Below are 20,196 nucleotides of genomic sequence, written 5' to 3'. Positions count from 1 at the left end.
GCACAACATAATGGGACTGGCACAAAAAAAGACACATAGATCAGTGGAACAGAATAGAGAGCCCAGAAATAAACTCATGCTTCTGTGGTCAGTCTATGGTGAAGGAGGCAAGAATATCCAACAGGGCAAGGACAGTCCTTTAATCAATGGCTCTGGGAAACTGGACCACTGTCTTACACTATACATGAAAGTAAACTCAAAATGGATTAAAGACTTAAAACATTATACCTGAAACCGTAAAGCTACTAAAACGGGCAATAACCTCTTGCACATTGGCCTTAGCAGAAGTTTCCTAGATGTGTCTCCTCAGGCAAGAAAGACAAAAGCAAAAATAAAATATTGGGACTACACCAAAATAAAAAGCTTTTGCACAGAGAGGAAACCACCAACAAAATGAAAAGGCAACCTACTAAATGGGAGAAGGTATTTGCCATTGATATGTCTGATAAGGGGTTAGGATCAAAATATATAAGAACTCATACAACTCAACACCAAAAAACCCAAATAATCTGATTAAAGAACTGGCAGAGGACCTGAACCTTATTCTGAAGAATATATAGAGATGGCCAACAGACACCTAAAAAGATACTCAGCATCACTAACCATCAAGGAAATACAAATTAAAATCACCATGAGATATCACCTCGCACCAGTCAAAATAGCTAGCTGGTATGAAAAAGACAAGAAATAATGAATGTTGAAGGTGTGGAGAAAAGGGAACCCTTGTGCACTATTTGCTGGAAATGTAAATTGGTTCAGTCACTGGGAGACAGTATAGAGTTTCCTCAAAAAATTAAAAATAGAACTACCAAATATTACTGCAATTCTGCTGCTGGGTATTTACTACAAAAAAACCAGAAACACTAATTCAAGAAGATTTGCACCGCCGTCTGTTTACTGCAGCATTTATAACAGCCAAGATACGGAAGCAACCCAAGTGTCCATTTATATATGAATAAAGAATTTTTGTTATTCACACGCAAGCACGCACATGCACACATACACACGGGACTATTACTCAGCCATAAAAAAGAACGAGTTCTTGCCACTTGTGACAATAATGGATAGACCTCGTATTATGCTAAGTGAAAAAAGTCAGCTTTGGAAAGACAAACAACATATGATTTCACCTCTATGTGGAACCTAAAAAGCAAATGAACCACCAAAAAACAAAAACAAAAACAAAAACAACAAAAAAACAAACCAAAACCAGAAACAGATTCATAAATACAGAGAACTGGTGGTTGCCAGAGGGAAAGTGGGTTGGCAAAACAGGTGAAGGGGTTTAAGAGGTAAAAACTTAACAAATGAAGAGGATGAAAAGTACAGTATAGGGAATATAGTCAATAATATTATAATTAATATGACTAATATAATACTAATTATATAATACACTATTATAACAATATGTATTAGCTATATAATATATAATAATATATAATATCAATAATGTTTAGTAACTTTTTATAATAACTTTGTATGGTATTGGATAGTAACTGCACTTAGGGTAAGCATTGCAGAACACTCAGAGTTGTCAGGTCACAATATTGTATACAAACATTGTGTATCAGGCATACCTCAATTTAAAAAAAAAATGGAATCTGGGGTGCCTGGGTGGCTCAGTTGGTTAAGCAACTGCCTTCAGGTCAGGTCATGATCTCGGAGTCTCAGGATCGAGTCCCGCATCCGGCTTCCTGCTCAGCGGGGAGTCTGCTTCTCCCTCTGACCCTCTCACCTCTCATGTTCTTTCTCTCTCACTCTCTACCTCTTTCAAGTAAATAAATAAACTCTTAAAAAAAAAAAAGGAATTTACTAGGACAGTGGACATATATTCCGGTACTAACTTGCATATTAAAAAAATTTCTCAGCTTTACCGTGTGTTAATAAATAGCTAGATAAGAAAATAAATGTACTCTACAGCCATGGCTCCATATTTGCTGTCAGGATACCAGGGGTACAATTCCCAGAGACTTCAAGTATGAATCTTTAGACTTTAAGCCTGAAGTCTTGATGTTTAACAAGTGCTCCAGGGGATCCTAAGGTACCCAGACACAGCCATTTAAAAGCATGCCAAAAAAACAGGGCCCTGACTCCAGCCGTCAATGGTTCCAACATGGGGTAGTCATGTAGTCATGTAGGGACTGGCCAGCTAGGGGAGAATATACAGTTTGATTTCCCAGAGAACGAATGAATGCTTTTTGAACAAGACATATAACGCAGAGGACAGAAGTTTTTCCTGGACTCTCTTTTTGGAAGGCACATGTTGTGCTTGCTACTTGTTCTGTGTAGTAATGTGTGTCAGCGGAGCCACACCAGCAACATTAAGCTCTCTAGCTGATCTCCTGCTACCTGAAGTAGTCTCAGCCTGCTACGTCTCCACCATCTTGTCTCCCCCCACCTACCAGCAACATTAAACACATGAGACGTAGCAGTTCATTACCAAAGACTAGTCAGCCTACTGCCAGCGAGCAAAATTACCATGTATGATGATAGTTGTTGTAGGAAGTATTTTCATTGATCTTTACAGACCGTCTCTGTGAATCCTAAGGGACTGGGGAGTTCCTATTAGGAAGAAGTCAGATCCAAGTCCCCTGCTCACTGGCACGCCACACAACACGCAACAACGTTCAGCACATGCCATCCACCAACACTGAAATGTTCCTTACTAAGGTTGGCAGGAAGGCTCTGCACGGATACAGCAGATGGTGACAGCAGGGCAGGCAACTAGTTCCTCCTAGGTGAGCCTTGGTGGGCTGGCTATGGGCAGAAGGAGCACCATGAAGATTCCCCACAACAAATCTCTACGAGGGCAGGGCTGACGGCAGGGGCTTTGTAGTAACATCGGAAGTCATTAAACAGAAACTAGGTATCTTCTTTGGAGACTGCCAGTCAGTAGAAGAGGATCAAACTGAAAGATTCTAAAAAGGCGATACAACCCGTAGCACAATTTACTTTTATATTCTACGTGGAAAGAATGCCCCTTTCCTATAGGACTTTAGAGTCCCATCTATAAAAATACTTTCACTTCTATGAACACAGCCACAGGGCTCTTGCCTGCAAGCTGGGGGCCCTCCCTTCTGGTGCCCTCACAGGGCTGGCACTCAACACCCATCTGTGGAACTGAATATACTGAAGTAAGTGGTAGGAATAGCCAGCAAACTCATGAATTATTAATTTCATGTCAACCAGTGGACTATTCCATTTCCCCTTTTCCACACACACACAAAAAAATTATCCTGAATTTTGGGTTTTGGGAAGTGAGTTTAGAAGTCCTCTGTTCCAGGATACTTCCCTGAACCAAAAATACTACATATTAATGATACGCAGAGACCATTATATAATGAAAATATACTTTGATTTCTGAAGATTTCTAATTCATACCAGGAATGTGAGCTTCATTAACACTGGCCCATAATACCCTAAATACTTCACTTTTACTTTAAATGACATACAGAGTGTTATGTGAGTACATATACATGCTATTATGGACTGAATGTTTGTCTCTCCCTCAAACTTATATGCTGAGTTTGTGATATGTGCTCATATTTAGAGTTGGGGCCTTTGGGAGGTGAGTGGGTTTTCTTTATTTATTAATAATTAATTAATTTTTAAATTCAATTAGCCAACATATAGTACATACTTTGTGTCAGATGCAGTGTTCACTCATGTATCAGGGCTCATCACATGGTAAGTCGGTTAGATTGGGTTATGAAGGTGGGTCCCCATGATAGCATTCGTGCCCTTATAGGACGAGGAAGAGATAGCAGAGTTCTTGTTCTCTATCCACACACATGCACCCAGGAAAAGCCACGTGAGGACACAGGGAGAAGAAGGCCCCCTCTAAGCCAGGAAGATGGTTCTCTACCAGAACCCAATCGTACTGGCACTCTGATCTCAGCCTTGCAGCCTCCAGAACTGTGAGAAATGAACTTCTGTTGCTTAAGCCACCCAGTCTGTAGCATTTTGCTTTGTTATAGCAGCTCAGCTAATACATATGTGCAAACACAAGAGGACAAAACTTGCTGAGGATATTGCCCACGGAAGTGAGCTGGCTATATCCTAGGACGGCTCAAAGTAAACATGTTTACCATATGCTGGGGCAGTGCTTTTCAGTCTTTTTTTTTTTGGCCCAGTCATCCCCACTCTTGATAAATATAAAAGTTTTGCAGCCTACTTAATATCACTTGAAGTTAAAAGCAAATTAAGTATCTTGAGGGTTTCTGAGGGGAGGAGGTGGGGGATGGGTGAGCCCAGTGATGGGTATCAAGGAGGACCCGGATTGCATGGAGCCCTGGGTGTTATACGCCAACAATGAATCATGGAGCACTACATCAAAAACTAATGATGTACAGTATGGTGACTAATGTAACATAAAAAAAAAATACATTAAAAAAAAGTAAGTACCTTGACGGGAAGGAAACTAAAAGTGTGGGACAAAGAACCATACCATTTCCCAATCATCCTCCCCTCTGTTTCCTCAGCGATCATCCAAAATCTCCTCTCAGCTTTCCTGGCTTAGAAACCTGATTTCATCAGCACTTTGAAGTACAGCCATCCCTTGGGGGCAGACTCACATCACCAGAGCTCACAAGACTGATGTCAAACACCAGAAGGTCAATTCATGAGTTTCCCATGAGCAATGTAAACATCACAGGCCAGGGGCTTGGCCCGGAGGGTACCGGCCCATGCTGCTCCTTTTGGGAGACCTCCGTGAGAAGCTCAACCAAAATTAGAAGGTTACAGTGAACACAGAATCAGGACAAGAAGCAAGAAATGAATCAAACATCTAAAGGCATCAGGCTCTGCTAGCCTGATGCATCCATTTCCTCAGTGGGATGGTCTTGCCAATAAAGCCATACATGGTTGTCTACGGTTCCCTGCATCCTTCCCCATAACAGAAATGTCCTTGCCAGCTCAACTGCAGTACTCCAGGGTTTGGCCATGGCGTCTCTCTCCCCTGGATGGTGTTTGGATGGACGCTGCCAATATTTGCCTCTGTGGCCTTTTTCTTTTCTATACTACTTTGTGTGACCAATTCTTTAGGTAGTTTTAATACACTTAATCGGGTTACAAGGAAATCTTACTATAAATATAGCTGTGCTATCACTTATGATCACTTTATATATCTTTGTGCAGTCCCACAGGCTCATTTGAAAATTTAACCCTGGGAGGGAAATGTCATTTCTAAGTTCTTGGTGGAGAGTGACCTGCTGTGTCACTCATACACATGACAGTGATGGTCTGTGTGTAAATGTGTAATTATCTACATATACAGTCACATCCCTCTATTTGTATGCTTTCCATTATTTGTTAGAATTTAACACCCTTTGGGTAACAAAGCCTTCCCATATGTTTATAGTTTTTTCCTTATTTTTTTTTTTTTTTAAGATTTTATTTATTTATTTGACAGAGATCACAAGTAGGCAGAGAGGCAGGCAGAGAGAGAGGGAGGAGGAAGCAGGCTCCCCGCTGAGCAGACAGCCCGACGCAGGGCTCGATCCTAGGACCCTGGGATCATGACCTGAGCCAAAGGCAGAGGCTTTAACCCACTGAGCCACCCAGGCACCCCTTTCCTTAGTTTTTAACTGAACTGTAGAATAATGCAGTTTTGAACTTAAAAGCATTAGATTTAATTAAGATGGCAACTATCTGAAAATACTGCCAGCTCTGGGAAAAGAAAAGCATTCAACACGTAAGGTACAACAGACCTCCTTTACCTCGGGGCCAACAATGTCTATGCAGGACACATGCCTTTCAAACAATGGAAATATTTATATCTAAGATATGTAAATTAAATGAGCAGCCTGACCTCAAAAAAAAAAGTACTTGAAAGCCCTTTTAGAAATGTCTATCTGATTTGATCACCCTATAAATGTGGAGTGGAAAGCTTGAGTTATGTTCCCTTGAGAAGATCAATAATACTTGGTACAGAAAAGGCTTTCTGTCCAGTTGGTGCAGGAAGAGTTGGCTATGGGTCAAAGGGGATTGCAGCCTTCCCCTTAGCCCTTGTCTTAAATAGACCCGTTGTCATCTTGTGCTACTGTGCTGTATTCATTACTGATGCACAACTTGCTTGTATGAAGCTGGTATGTTAGCTAAGAGGGTGGCATTACATTTTCCCACAATATTTTCTTCCCTCAAATGCTTTTATGCAATAAAAGGCTTTTAAAACCATCTAGTCTGGGAAACTGAGATGACCTTCAGTATAATTTACCTCTTGGTAACACCTACTAGAAATCTATAGGAATCCCATCCCCCTCTCCACCCTGCAGACTTAACAAGAGAACCTAGAAACTACCCTCTGCAGACAACAATACCAAGTTTGTTTGCGTCCAAAGCAGCCCAAGCCTAGGGCTACTTCATGGAGCAGCACTATCTCCTGACTAATGAGCCGCTTCCCCGTGCCACTGGGGAGGGAACAGGACAGTCCTGGAACTCTGTGGCTGAACTCAGTGTGCAGCTCTCATACCCAACAGGTAGTGACCAACACACTTGGGCAACAGGAAGTGGGTGTTCATTTCAAACCAGAAAATAGTCTCTTCCTAGCAGAGGTTATTGCAAAGAGTTCCACTTTCTTAATAATACATGTATATGGTAAATGATTGAGATCTCATCCAGAGGTTTAGAAAGGAGGCACATGAAAGAAAACACTCATTATCACAGTTGTCTCCCTGGAGTTGAACTATTACAGAAGTCACTCTGAAAGCTCTATCACTCAGCAACCAGACGGGGTCCCTTTCTAGTATTTCTCCTAAAAAAAAGTCTTCTTGGGGCACCTGGGTGGCTCATGGGTTAAAGCCTCTACCTTCAGCTCAGGTCATGATCCTAGGGTCCTGGGATAGAGCCCCACATCAGGCTCTCTGCTCAACGGGGAGCCTGCTTCCCCCTCTCTCTCTGCCTACTTGTGATCTCTCTCTGTCAAATAAATAAATAAAATCTTAAAAAAAAAAAGTCTTCTTAACGCCATTTTTTACTGTCTTCCTTCTTTGTAGAAAAAAAAAAATCACCATGTCCTCCTTTCCTTCTAATTCCTCCATCCTTTATTACAGCCAAGTTTCTAGCTTTTGTATATGGATCTTGCTATTCTATCCACTTTGACCTGCCTTATTCATTTGGTGGGTTCCAGGATTATTGACCTTACTGGAACCAAGCACAGCTGAGCTCACATGTTGCACAGGATGCTAGTTCTCCAGCTTGAGTTATAGAAACTAATGTGGAAAAATTCCTTGTTAAGATAAATTTTGATATTTATAGAAATTTATAGAACATGGATTTTGATCTCTTCATCTAGAAATCTGTTCATCCCTCAATCACTGGGAAGATGCTGCTTCTAAAACAATGAAGAGGGTGCCTGGCTGGCTCAGTGGGTTAAGCTCTGCCTTCAGCTCAGGTCATAATCTCAGGGTCCTGGGATGGAGCCCCTGGGATCGAGCTCAGCAGGGAGCCTGCTTCCTCCTCTCTCTCTCTGCCAGCCTCTCTCCCTACTTGTGATCTCTGTCAAATAAATAAAATCTTTAAAAAAAAAATACCCAATGAAGAAACATATATAAAAAATAGTGGCTAGACTATTATAGAAAGGGATGGAAACAATCTACTAAGAAACCATTAGGCAGTCAGATAAATATTTTAACCTATTAATATTTTATAACATTTGAGAAGTAAATGATCTGGATTGATTTTTTAAAATGAGGTGGTCATTTTAATTTATTCTACCATGACTTGGATTGTCCTGTTAATAACCACAGTCCTTTGAACTTTAGTTCTGATTGATCAAAAAAAAAATATTCGTAGTAGTTATTGGTTCATGTGTTAACTACAGCTAATGGTATGGTTACAGGTGCCTCTGAATTTGGGATGTTTGTTACACCACGTGCAACAGGCACTAACATGCTAACACCATTTCTTAGAATCAGAAACTTCTTCTGGATTCCCTTCTCCTTTACCGGTATCAGCTCAAAGTTTATTGACAAGAGTCAGGAGGCAGGAAGGGAGAGACCCTGGGGACTAAGCCAAATCTCCAGCACTTAACACTCAGCCTTCAAATACTTAGGACTTTTTGTACCTACTTGTTTTTTAGTCTTGCTGGTATCCACAAAGCACAGACCTTTAAGGAAAAAGAAAAGGGGGGAAAAAAAAAAGGACCAGAGGCAGTACCCCTGCCTCTCCCACCTCTGGACAACAGTCTCACCTGGTTGGTAGAAGTCAGGTGACAGCTCCCTGGCCACCGCTCTTGCGATGTCACACTCCTGGCGGGCGGCCTGGGCAGCCTGGTCGGCGGCGTCGGCTTTCGCTCTTGCGTGTGCAGTCCTACACGGGGCACAGAGGGCGAGTCAGCAAGGGCGGCACCTTGTTAATTACCCACCAACAAGCACGCTGTCTGCAGCCTGGGGCAGAGAAACACTACTGCACTCATGGCCCCGTGCCTCTGCCTGCAAGTTTTGGGGTCCCTGTGCCCACATGGGCGGAGGCCCACCTGTATGTTGCCTCCGTCCTTCTTTCAAGGGAAATAAAAGGCAGAGCAAGTTCTGTGCAGCTTGATGCAAAGCCTGGTTTTCAAAACTTCCTGGGTCAGATCTCCTGCTGACTTTGGTCAGCAGCCTCCCCTGCAAACCAGGGAGACTAGAGTTAACAGCTTATGAATATGGTGTTCATGAGTTTAATTTCTGTGGCAGGATCTATGTAAGAATTTGGTTAAGAAGGGTCTGCCCAGTAGCAGGCTGAATAAAGTAACTCTGGAAAAAAAAGTAGTGAAACTCTTATCTGTAGCCTTGATCTCCATGGTTAAATACTCCCTCTATGACTGATTCAAGGGACCAGCATGACATCACTGTGTGACTGGGAACAGATGCCCACAATGGGCTCTCGCCAGCCTGCAGAAGCCAAGTGCAGGGTCTGCACTTAGGAATGTGCTCAGGAGATTCTAAGGAGTCCACAGATGTCTTCCAGGCTTCCACCTGCCCCCGGCCCATGCTCACTCATGAAACTTCTCTTTCCAGACGACTAGGGTGAGGGAGGAGGCAGCTGGGTAGAGAATGGGGTTTCTTATGGCAAGACCCGAGAACTGATGTCCACCTGCCCAAGAACAGAGGATTTATAGGGTAAGACAGAGAACCCTAGGTTATTCACTTCCAAAGAAGACCTTGTCCAGTTAGTATTTAGATGATAATAATGGGTGTCTACTTCTTATGATTTTGTTAACTTTCTATGCTCTTTCGCTAGCACGAGACAGGGCTACAGATACCTAGTAGTAAAAGCTCAATGAAGGTTTGAAAGAGGTGCTTACACTTATTTCAGAAACAGCAGGAGAGGAAAAGTTGGGAAATAAGGTTGTGCCCTAGCAGTTCTTAAAGGGAGAGAAAAGGCCGGTGGCAGCTGGAGGAGGCTGGCAGACTGAATTCCCGGGACTAGCTGCTGGCAGGAAGCAGGGAAGATGGGGTCTGACCTGAGATTGGGGTCAGGGGCTAACTGCCTAACTGGCAGGAGGTCCCGTTTCCAAATTCTCCAACTACCTCCTCTCTTTCTGTGTCTTTTTAAAAATTTTTTTAAATATTTTATTTTTTTATTTGACAGACAGATCACAAGTAGGCAGAGAGGCAGGCAGAGAGAGAGAGAGAGAGAGAGAGAGGAGGAGGAGGAAATAGGCTCCCTGCTGAGCAGAGATCCCAGGACCCTGGGATCATGACCTGAGACGAAAGCAGAGGCTTTAACTCACTGAGCCAACCAGGCACCCCTCTTTCTGTGTCTTTATGGGACACCTCACTCACTCCTCCTTAGGACCTAGCCAACACTGGGGACTGGGTGCACTAGAATGTAAGCTTCAGTGGAAGGTTCAGTGGAACCTTCAGAGGAAGATTGGCCCTCTGCTATATTCCCAATGTGTAGGACACTGCCTGACTCCCGGGATTTATTGAGGGCTCATTTTATGAATAAAGGAATGAATGATGCGTCTTTAAGAACAGCTGGTTAGTTACTTAAAAATGAACAGACTGACAAAACGATAGAGCTAGTAAAAAGATCAGGGGTTGCGAAGGGTTTGGGGTCCAAGTGGAGGAAGGATGAATATAGGTGGAGCCCAGGAGAAACTCAGAACAGAGAGACTACTCTATATGACACTGTAATGGGGGCTCAATGCTATTATGTATATATCAAAACCCACTAGACAGTACCACACACAGAGTGAGTCCATTAGTCAACCACCGACTTTAGCTAATACTGATGTAGCAATACTGGCTCATCAGTTGTAACAAAAGTACCCATTAGTGCCAGATTTTCATTATAGGGGAAATGATGTGGGTGTGGGGAGAAGAGGGAATGACTCTGTACTTTCTGCTCAATTTTTCTGTAAATTTAAAACTACTCTAAGAAATGAAGTCCATTGATGAAAAATTAATGGATCAACTTTCCAATCATCAAAGTTGTTATTTCTGAATCACAGAGGATGTTTCAGATTATAAGGTATCATGAAATGGAACTAAAACCAAGAGGGTAAGACCATATTCCCGAATAAAGGGCTCCCTTGTAGGAGCCATCGCTGGTGATGGGGGACACTTCAGCCCCTGTGGTGCGCCTGAGAACCAATGGATGCCCTCTGTTACGTTCTTTCACAGTTTCTCAGAATCTCAACTCTTTTTTCCCAGAATGATCTTCCATTTTATCTGCTATTTTTAGATAGAGCCTAATTATGTCTAAGCATCATAATTAATGAAGCCAGAGAGTACAGTTATGTTGCCTTATAATAAAACCTGCTAGTCCTTCAGTGATAAATTTATAAAACCAAGTACAAACAGTTTATTCTGTTAAAATCACAACACACCACCACATCCTCAAATAAGATGCTATCATTTATCTCTACCGCTTTTTACAATAACTGGAGAATAAACAAATACAGCTTAATCTTTCTGCAAGTACATTCTGGAAGCACAGACTCCGTCAAGCCATAACCTCTGTACACTTCTACTTGCTCTTTCCTGGGAGACCCAACAGGGAGGGGGGAGACTTTCCATCTCGTGCCCCTCCCTGTGTCAATGCTCCTATGCAACTGGCAAGATGAGTCAAAACCACATTCAAACGCTAAGACAAGAGGTCTGCACGAGAGCTTCTGGTAGCCCTAGACCCAGTGACAGGAAGTAGAAGAGAACAGGAACCCATCTGAGTTGGCTGTCGCCACCAGCTCTGTGTGGCCAGGCCACTGATAGGTCTGGATTTTGCCCGGGGGGAAAATCTGGGCTTAACTCTGGCTCATATTAGTGAATTCCTGTGTTCAAATCCCTGGCTCAGCTCCAGAGCAACCCACGACCCCTTTATTCAGCCAAGTGGTAAGACATGCCTTTGTTCATGGGTTGGGGTGTGTGTGTGTGGGGGGGGGGTTCGGGCTGGTCATTCTGGGGAGGACAGCTGCAACAATGCAAGCCGGATACCCTGCTGCTGTAGTTGGTCATGTGGAAAACACACACACACACACACACACACACACACACAAGTAGGAACATGCACGCCCAAGAAGCCTCTCACATATTCAACACACTGCTGATATCCATGAGTGATCAGACCCTCACGAATCTCCAAATATCATTATCACATATACTTTCTCCCATAAAATGCAGTAAAAAGTAAGTAAACAGCAACATCAGCTGTCGACTTTCTGTTAGGGCCATATATGTATTTATATATTTATTTTCCCCCCAAATAAATCCAAGTTTTGGCTTGTAGAGAGTTACTGTGTATGGGTGAAGAGGCAGGGAGACCTGAGCAGCTGGCTAAGCTCACACAAGCAGCTGGGTGAGTCCCCCCCCGGACACAAGTCCTGCGAGGGTCACTTGCGAACAGCCAGAGCAGTAAATGTGGAATTTCTGGGTGTAAGGCATTCCCTGTACACAAGAACTTAATTTCAATCTATTTTTCCAATCCGTAATTTGATGGTGAATGCCTGAAATTATTCTTTAATAACTGAAATAGTTTTTCATGAACTCTCAAGTCATCTTACTCAGAAATAAAATAGTCTGCCTTTCCTGATTTTTCTTTTTTCCTTTAAAGATTTTATTTATTTTTTTGAAAGAGAGTGAGAGAGAGCATGAGAGGGGGGAAGGTCAGAGGGAGAAGCAGACTCTCTGCAGAGCTGGGAGCCCGATGTGGGGGGACTCGATCCCAGGATTCTGGGATCATGACCTGAGCCGAAGGCAGTTGCCCAACTGACTGAGCCACCCAGGCGCCCCTGAGTTTTCTTAAACTTCGTAATGCTTTTACAAAAACATCTATGGGCAATATATTGAATATGCCTGGCATATACTCCTGCTAAAGTAACAAGCTGGCTCTTAGCTGTCTGTTGCAACTTCCAACTTCAGTAATTTTTTTTTAAGATTTAATTGAGAGAGAGCAAGTGAGCAAGTAAGGGGGTTGGGGAGCAGAGCAGAGCGAGAGGGACAAGTAGACTTCCTGCTGAGTAAGGAGCCCCAAGCAGGGCTAAATCTCAGATCATGACCTGAGCCAAAATCAAGACTCGGACACTTAACCCACTCAGCCACCCAGGGCGCTCCCAACTTCAATCTTCTGCTCATCTGTCCACTGACGTAGCTGATGAAGATTTTAATTTAGAATGGACAATCTATCTGGTAATGGTAAAACTGTATATGATATTTACAAATTTTGCTATTTCTGCCTTTTTATATGTTTTCTTCCCAACAATTAGCTGCTTTTAAAAAAATGTGGATTTTGATGTCTTTTTAAATTTGTTATATTAAATCAAAGTCAGTTTACTGGCACAATTTAAAATCTGACAGCAGAGCTGGTGATCTATTTGGTTAGGAGGCTGTACACCTGATTTGCTTTGATGTCCAAATACTGAAAGAAGATTATTAGGAAAATTTAAAAATGACCTCAATTGTGCATAAGAATCCAAATCTCTGGTGATGGCAATGTCATTTTCCAGTTCCTCAGGCCTACACCCTTCAAGTCATCCTTGATGTCCCCCTTTCTGTCACATACCACATCCACGGTCAGCAAATCCAGTTGGCATTACCTCAAAAACCAATCCTCAGTCCAGCCAGTTCTTGTTATTGTTGCCGTGTCTGCCCTGATCACGCTGCCACAACCTCTCATCGGGTTCCTGCAAAGGCAGAACTGACCTCCCTGCTTCTAGCGTCTGTTGACCATTCTGTTTCCCTTTTGGGTCTCCTGAAAATGCCTGACAATAGCTAACATTCCTTCCTGGGTTAAGGCATTATGATAAGAAAATGCAAAAAAACCAAAAACCAACCAACCAAACAAACAGAAAAAACCCACGATCTTTTAATCTTCTGAAATAAGAAAATGCCAAAAAACAAAACCAAAAACAAAAACACAACAAAAAAACCAGTTAGCCTTCCTTTCGGACTGTGACCTTAACTCGTTTATGAGAGACCCAGATTTGTGAAAGCCAATCACCTCGAGCATACAGTTGGCCTTTTTTTTAAAAGATTTTATTTATTTATTTGACAGACAGAGATCACAAGCAGGCAGAGAGGCAGGCAGAGAGAGAGAGGAGGAAGCAGGCTCCCTGCTGAGCAGAGAGCCTGATGCAGGGCTCGATCCCAGGACCCTGGGATCATGACCTGAGCCGAAGGCAGCAGCTTAACCCACTGAGCCACCCAGGCGCCCCTACAGTTGGCCTTTTAAAGAAGAAATCAGTCTGTGAAGCAAGGAGTACTCTTGACAGGACCAAGAGAGGAGTGGCTGCACAGATCTCGGCTAAAAAACAAACATGATTTTGAGTTCCTGTACCCGGAAGAGACTGTTCTTTCTATCTTGATCTGGTTCTCTGATAAGTCCAGCCCGGCAAGGCTCAGCATGTGTTCCTCCTGCTAAAGCAAGGTACAGGCGGGCCCTCAGATGTTAGTCTCGACTTCTGAGTTCCAATCTTCATAGCTGACTGATGTAGCTGATGAAGATTTTAGTCTGGAAAATGGTTAACATGTTACAGATTCTGTTAAATCTCTATTTTCAGTAAATTTGGTTTGGGAAGACTACTTGTTTTAAGTCCAGTCCTTACCATTTTACCAGTTTTGTTTTTTTTTTTTTTTAAAAACTACTTTTTACTAGTGTTTATTTTCTCCCTCAGTTGGTTTCTTGTTTATTAAAAGATAGGACCTGGAATAGTAACTTCAGGATGGAATTCTTAGGTCCTGGTTAAAAACAAGTTACATCATTAACAAAGAGTTGTCCTTTTCACCGGGCAGGAGTTCATCTCTTCCTTTTCTGAAAGTGGTATCAAATTATTTAGATATAAAATATAAACTAAGGAGCATTATATCCCCATTGAAGTTTGGTATTTGATCTTTCAAGGGCCGAAACTTTCACAGAGGCGTGATAATATACTGGCTTTGAAAGCATTACCAGTCAGAGACGAGGCTGAGGCCGGTCTAGGCCACAGATGATTCTTGTCTATGAGATCAAAAGTCAAACCACATTACATTAGCGATCATACAAATCCCTTTGTAGAATCATATCATACCCTTGGCTTTTTATCAAAGGGAGAGAGGAAGAACCAAGATTCATATGAAGAATGTTTATGGATCTTTTGTAAAATGCCATCCCTTAGGTGTGACATTGTTATGTTTATGAAGGTCTTGGTGACACATTCCTCTTAAAGTTTAATGCCAGAAAAAAAATGGCCTCTGCTGATAAATTTGTGTGCCTCCTTGGATTATACAAGGAGACCTACATAATCTATTATTTCTCTTTTTGTTAAGGCTACTAGGAATCTTGGAATAAAATTATCCTCAATCTATGTGCACGGTTATCTTCTGTAACTACATGGCTTAAACATTCTCCAGTGTCAGGAATGCTGTTATGTGTGTGAATCATAATGCCCTGCAAATCCTTTTTGGAAACTGGCAGGATATTGAAAAAAAAAAAAAATCACCAGATCAATAAGCTTTTGTTATACTAAGTTTTCTGAAGTCTAGCCTCTTAACTGTGTGTTAAAGCTTAGGAACACAGGTCATAATTTAGGGACAGGAGATCCTATTTATTTTCAATTTCCTTCACAGGATTTTTTCTACATCCGTTTCCAAGCTTGAAACATAGGTCCTCATTCTTAGGTACTTTACAGATTTTTATTCCATAACATTTGATCAAATTTAATAAGCTTAAAAGCTATATAGTCTCTGGATAGCCAGGTCAAAAGCCCATTTGTAATCCTCAGTTGGAAGAGAGGCCAAATGACTGGCTATCTACTACTTTATCCTGAGTTCTGTACAAAAAAACATTTAAGGCATGTTCTATTCTTGAAATAATTTTTTTAAAAAGTCCTTTTTAATGAGGGTCATTCTAGGTTCAAAAACACTACCACGAAATAAGACTAAAAATTCTCATTGAAATATAATCACCTGCAACTCACTGAATGGGAGAAAATATTTGCTGATCATTTATCTAATAATGGGTCAGTATCTAGAATATGTAAGAACTTCTTCAACTCAATGACCAATAAATAAATAAATAAATAAATCCAATTAAAAATAGGGCAAGGGACTTGAATAGACATTTCTTCAAGGAAGATCTACATACAGCCAATAAGCATGTGAGAAGATGTTCAACATCACGAATCATAACAGAAATGCACATGAAAATCACAATGAGATACTACCTCACACTAAGATGGCCACCATAAAAAAAAAAAAAAAAGTAAACAACAAGTGTTGGTGAGAATGTGAAGAAATTTGAAACCTTGTACAAGGATGGACCTTGTAAGATGGCACAGCTGCTGTGGAAAACAGCATGATGGGGGTTCCTCAAAAAATTAAAAATAGAAATTTCCATATGATCCAACAATTCTACACATGGGCATATAGCCAGAAGAAACGAAAGCAGGGTCTCAAAGACATATCTGTACACCCACGTTCACAGCAGCACTATTCACAATGGCCAAATGGTAGAAACCCAAGTGCCTCTCAATGAATGAATGGATAAGCAAAAATGTGGTGTACACATAGAATATTATTCAGCCTTAAAAAAGAAGGAAATTCTGACACATGCTGTAAAACATGGATGGGCCTTGAGGGCGTTGTGCTAAATGAAGAGGGCCAGTCACAAAAGGACAAACGTCCAATGACTCCATTCATATGAGGTCTCTTGAGAAGTCAAGTTCATAGAGACAGAAAGTAGAAGGGTGGTTGCCAGGGGCTAAAGCAAGGGCAACAAGGAGTCATCATTTAACAGGTACAGGTTTGGGTTGTGCAAAATAAAAGGTTGCAGAACAAAGCAAATGTACTAAACACTACTGAATTGCACACTTAAAGATGGTTAGGATGGTAGATTTCATATTATGTATATTTTATAATTAAAAATAAAATCTAGTACATGATATCACCTGATGTACAAGTATTTATGGAGCATCCTATGTGTCAGGAGGAAGTGAGGAGAAAAGACCAAAGGTTAGATTCTCAGATGAGAAGCTGCCGCACTAGTCTATGGCAGGGCACGGTTAAGTATGTCAGAGGGCAAGAGCTGGAAGGAATGACCCACGGCGTTTTAAGGGAAGGACTATCAGGACTTTAAAACATGAGGGCAGTCTTTATGTCTGTTTTGCCAGCTCTTAACAAAAGAGTTCCTCTTGGAACAGGGATGTCTCAACAAACACTTGTAAAATGGATAAATGGCTAAGAAGGGAAACATACAAGATAACCCCAAGAACTCTAACTTGGTATCCAGATGAATGGCTTACTACAGCTAGAAGGAGTGCAGGTGGTAAGGCAAGACAGCTGGAAGGTGATGACACATTTAGTTTTAGATGAGCAGGATTTTACATGACACAAGCATTTCTAGCTAGAAATACAGGGCTGCGATGCAAAGTAAAGGTCAAGGTTACAAACAGGAAGGTGGGCGTCATGATCACAGAAGACAAGTTCATGAAAGAGGGATGAACTCATCGGGTAAGTGAGAAACAAAAAGCAAAGAACTGAGGACAGAGACAAAATTGTCCTAGGGACTTGGAGAAAGAAAGAAGTATTCCAACTTCTTGTTCTTGGGTAAATCCTGTGCTCCTCTTAGGAGTTAAGTGGGGCCAGACGGGAACGCATCTCTTCTCTGGGGCAGAGGCACTGACTAGCTCATTTACGTAGTAGTCCCTGAAATAAATGCAGTTGGAATCTGAGGAATGGATGAGTGGTCACTCCTGTCCTGTGTTGGAGAAAGGTGAGGGCAGGGGAGAGGCTGCTGAATTTGATAAGAACCTTTGAGAGGGCAGTACTAGCAAGTAGCCCACTGTAGAAACCAGACTGAGGGGGGGCTGGTGAGGAAATCGGCAGAGGAAGTAGAGGAAGCAGGTGTGGGCCACATGCTAGAGACTTTTGTCCCAGAAAGGAAGGAGGAAATGTGGACAGTAACCAGAAGGATTAACTGGGCCAAGGGAAAAGATGTTTTACTCTAATCTTAAGAAAATAAGAGGTGATCTTATTGCTAGGTGGGAAGAAAGGTGTTCACACAATTGGGGAAAATGAAGAAGCCTTGAGAAGGTGACAATTGTTAGAGACAGGTCCTAGATGAAGCAAAAGGAAGGAAACAGGACAAAACATAAGAACAGTGGTAGGCTTATCCAATATTTTAAAGTTACTTGAAAGATCCTTTGAAAGCTCGGAAGACACTGAGTGCTGTGGGCTTTGAGACCAGACATACCTGGGTTCATGTTCTAGTTTATCACATACTGACTATGTTCCTTTAGACTCCGTTCCCTTACCTATAAAATGGGGAGGACATTACCTTGTAGTGTTCTAGAACTGACAGATGTGAAGTACTTAGTACTAACTTAGAGAGGGTATATAGTCAATAAATTGTCATTATTAGTCTTGTGCTAACATTTAGGGCTGGTGGGAAGAATCTGGGGGGTAAGGATTTGGAATCAGAACCGTACAAAAGTTCTAGGGAATGGAAACAAGGAATATTGGAATTGCTGAATAGGACCAAGAGGACCTGACTTCAGGTCTCCATGATGCTACGTCTTCCTCTCCCAGGGCTCTCTCTTCTGTGAGAAGCACAAACAGAAGGTAGCCCGGATGCAGGGTAGAGACGTGAGTGAGGAAGACCAGGATGGAACCTCGGGTAGGGAGAAAAGGTACACAGTCAGTGGTGGACTTTGGGCCAAGGGTTAAGTTAGGCTCAAGTGAAAAATGTTAAGGTGATTTGATAACTGTGAAGTCCTATCAATGCAGTTTACTGTAGTTGTAGGTGCTTTTGTAACGGATTGAAATAAGGCATCTGTCTTTCCTATGACAAATTTGTAGAAACTGACTTATTCTGACTAAATCTGGCATATTACTAAAGGGTCTATCTTTAATTCAAATTTCAGCTCTTGGTTAAAAAAAAGGGGGTAGGGGGTAGGGATTTTTTTTTTTTTAAAGATTTTATTTATTTGTTTGACAGACAGAGATCACAAGTAGGCAGAGAGGCAGGCTGAGAGAGAGGGGGAAGCAGGCTCCCCGCCTGAGCAGGGAGCCCAACGTGGGGCTCGATCCCATGACCCTGGGATCATGACCTGAGCCGAAGGCAGAGGCTTAACCCACTGAGCCACCCAGGTGCACCAGGTGGGGTAACTTATTTTAAAATGGATGCATGTTCCATACAACAAAACTAGATACAATTGCAACTATATTTTCTTTTTAGCGCTGTAACAGAAACATCCGGATGTGCATGGTACGAACTTTGCAACCCTTGGAATAATGAAGACCTGGGTAATGACAAGAATTGGCATGTCAGCACTGTTTTTCTCTCTCCATCAGTGTTGTTATAGTTCTTATCCTTTACCAGGGGTCCATTAGGGGTACAAATTAAAGTATGAGTAAGAATTAGAGCAACTGAAGACGATCTAATGGTCAAAACACATGACAGAAGTCCATGGTGTCTGGCCGAGTTACTGGCTCACCGGTGGACCTAGTCTCCACTTACTGCTGTCACTGCCCATGACACATACACCCTGGTGCTCAAACTATTCCATTAGATAAAATGTGTACTTAAAAAAAAAATAAAGTGAACATCATTCACTCATAAAAATCACAAAGTCTTTAGAGTTCTTCCTTGAACTCACAGTTGAAACACATTTCCTTAGGTAATAAAATATCCGTTTTCTATTTCCTATGACCTAAAATGGTTCCCTAAATATCCCCACTCTACTGAGTTTCCATTTCACTTTGTTCTATTCAGATATGCTTAGAAAGTGAACAATAAGGGATCTATTCCTCTGTTGAACATCTGAGGCAGAACCATATGAACAAGAGCTGGCTTGGGGCTGGCCACACAAAACCGTTCTGCATCTCGAGTTCTGTCATGTTAAATGTGCATGTTTTGAAGCTGCAGTTTATGAGAGGCCTGCTTTGTGAGGAATGCTGGAATAGTAGGGATAAACAGCAGACCCTTGAACGACGCAGGGGTGAAGGGTGCCAACTCCCTGCATGGTCAAAAATCTGTGTATAATCTGACTCCCCCAAAACGTAACTACTAACTGCCCACTGTTGACCAGAAGCCTTACTGATTACATAAACGGTCAACACATTTTTAAAAAACAGTATATGTATCGTATTCCTACAATAAAGTAAGCTAGAGGAAAGAAAATGTTAATAAGAAAACCATAAAATATTTACAGTATTACACACTGCATTTGTAAAAAAACAACAACAACAACAAAAAAAACTGTGTACAAGTTCAATGGTCCGCTGTGTTGTTCAAGGGTCAACTGTAGTTGTACTGTATTGGTTTTAGTCACTTCATGTTTTCTTGTAGGATTTGTAATTCAGTTGGTCCATTTATTTCATGCCTGGTTCGTGTCAAGGAATCATTCAGTAGTTCAACTGAGAGTCCTTGACTGTTTTTACTTTAAATCTTTAGCTCTTGCTCCAACAGATACTGGGGACAATGATATAAAAAGCACAAAGGATTTGCTCTGATTTATGTTAACCTTCTGGTTTTGAGGAAGGGACTCTTGAGAGCTCTGCTTTACCAGACAGATGAAAAAACACAACTGTTCACTCGAAGGGCCTCTGAGAACTGGAAGGTACCCAGAGGGTAGTGGCCAGGCGGAACCCACTAACTCTCCTAATCCTTGGGGCAAAGTGGGTGACTATGTTGTAAAAAGGTTTCTGTATTACTACCTTTTTTATTTTGCTGTAGCAAGCATTCTGTTATTTGTTTCGTCTTCTAGTTATAAACTTTTCTTTCTGCTATTTTCATTCATAT

At 41.8% G+C, this 20,196-nt stretch overlaps 1 protein-coding gene across 3 annotated transcripts in view; it reads right to left on the bottom strand.

Moving 5' to 3' along the window:
* The window catches only part of JPH1 (junctophilin 1), an 83,026-nt gene that overhangs the window by 16,971 nt on the left and 45,859 nt on the right, over positions 1 to 20,196 (bottom strand). For all 3 annotated transcript variants that reach the window (XM_044245438.1, XM_044245440.1, XM_044245439.1), the window contains exon 3: positions 8,189 to 8,307. In XM_044245438.1, coding sequence (XP_044101373.1) covers positions 8,189 to 8,307 — 119 coding nt within the window. The remainder of the gene's footprint in view (positions 1 to 8,188; positions 8,308 to 20,196) is intronic.

The sequence above is a fragment of the Neovison vison genome, chromosome 4 (genome assembly GCF_020171115.1).
Source record: "Neovison vison isolate M4711 chromosome 4, ASM_NN_V1, whole genome shotgun sequence".
NCBI lineage: Eukaryota > Metazoa > Chordata > Mammalia > Carnivora > Mustelidae > Neogale > Neogale vison.
The sequence above is the reverse complement of the archived record's forward strand: the minus strand, read 5'-3'. Positions and strand labels throughout refer to the sequence as shown.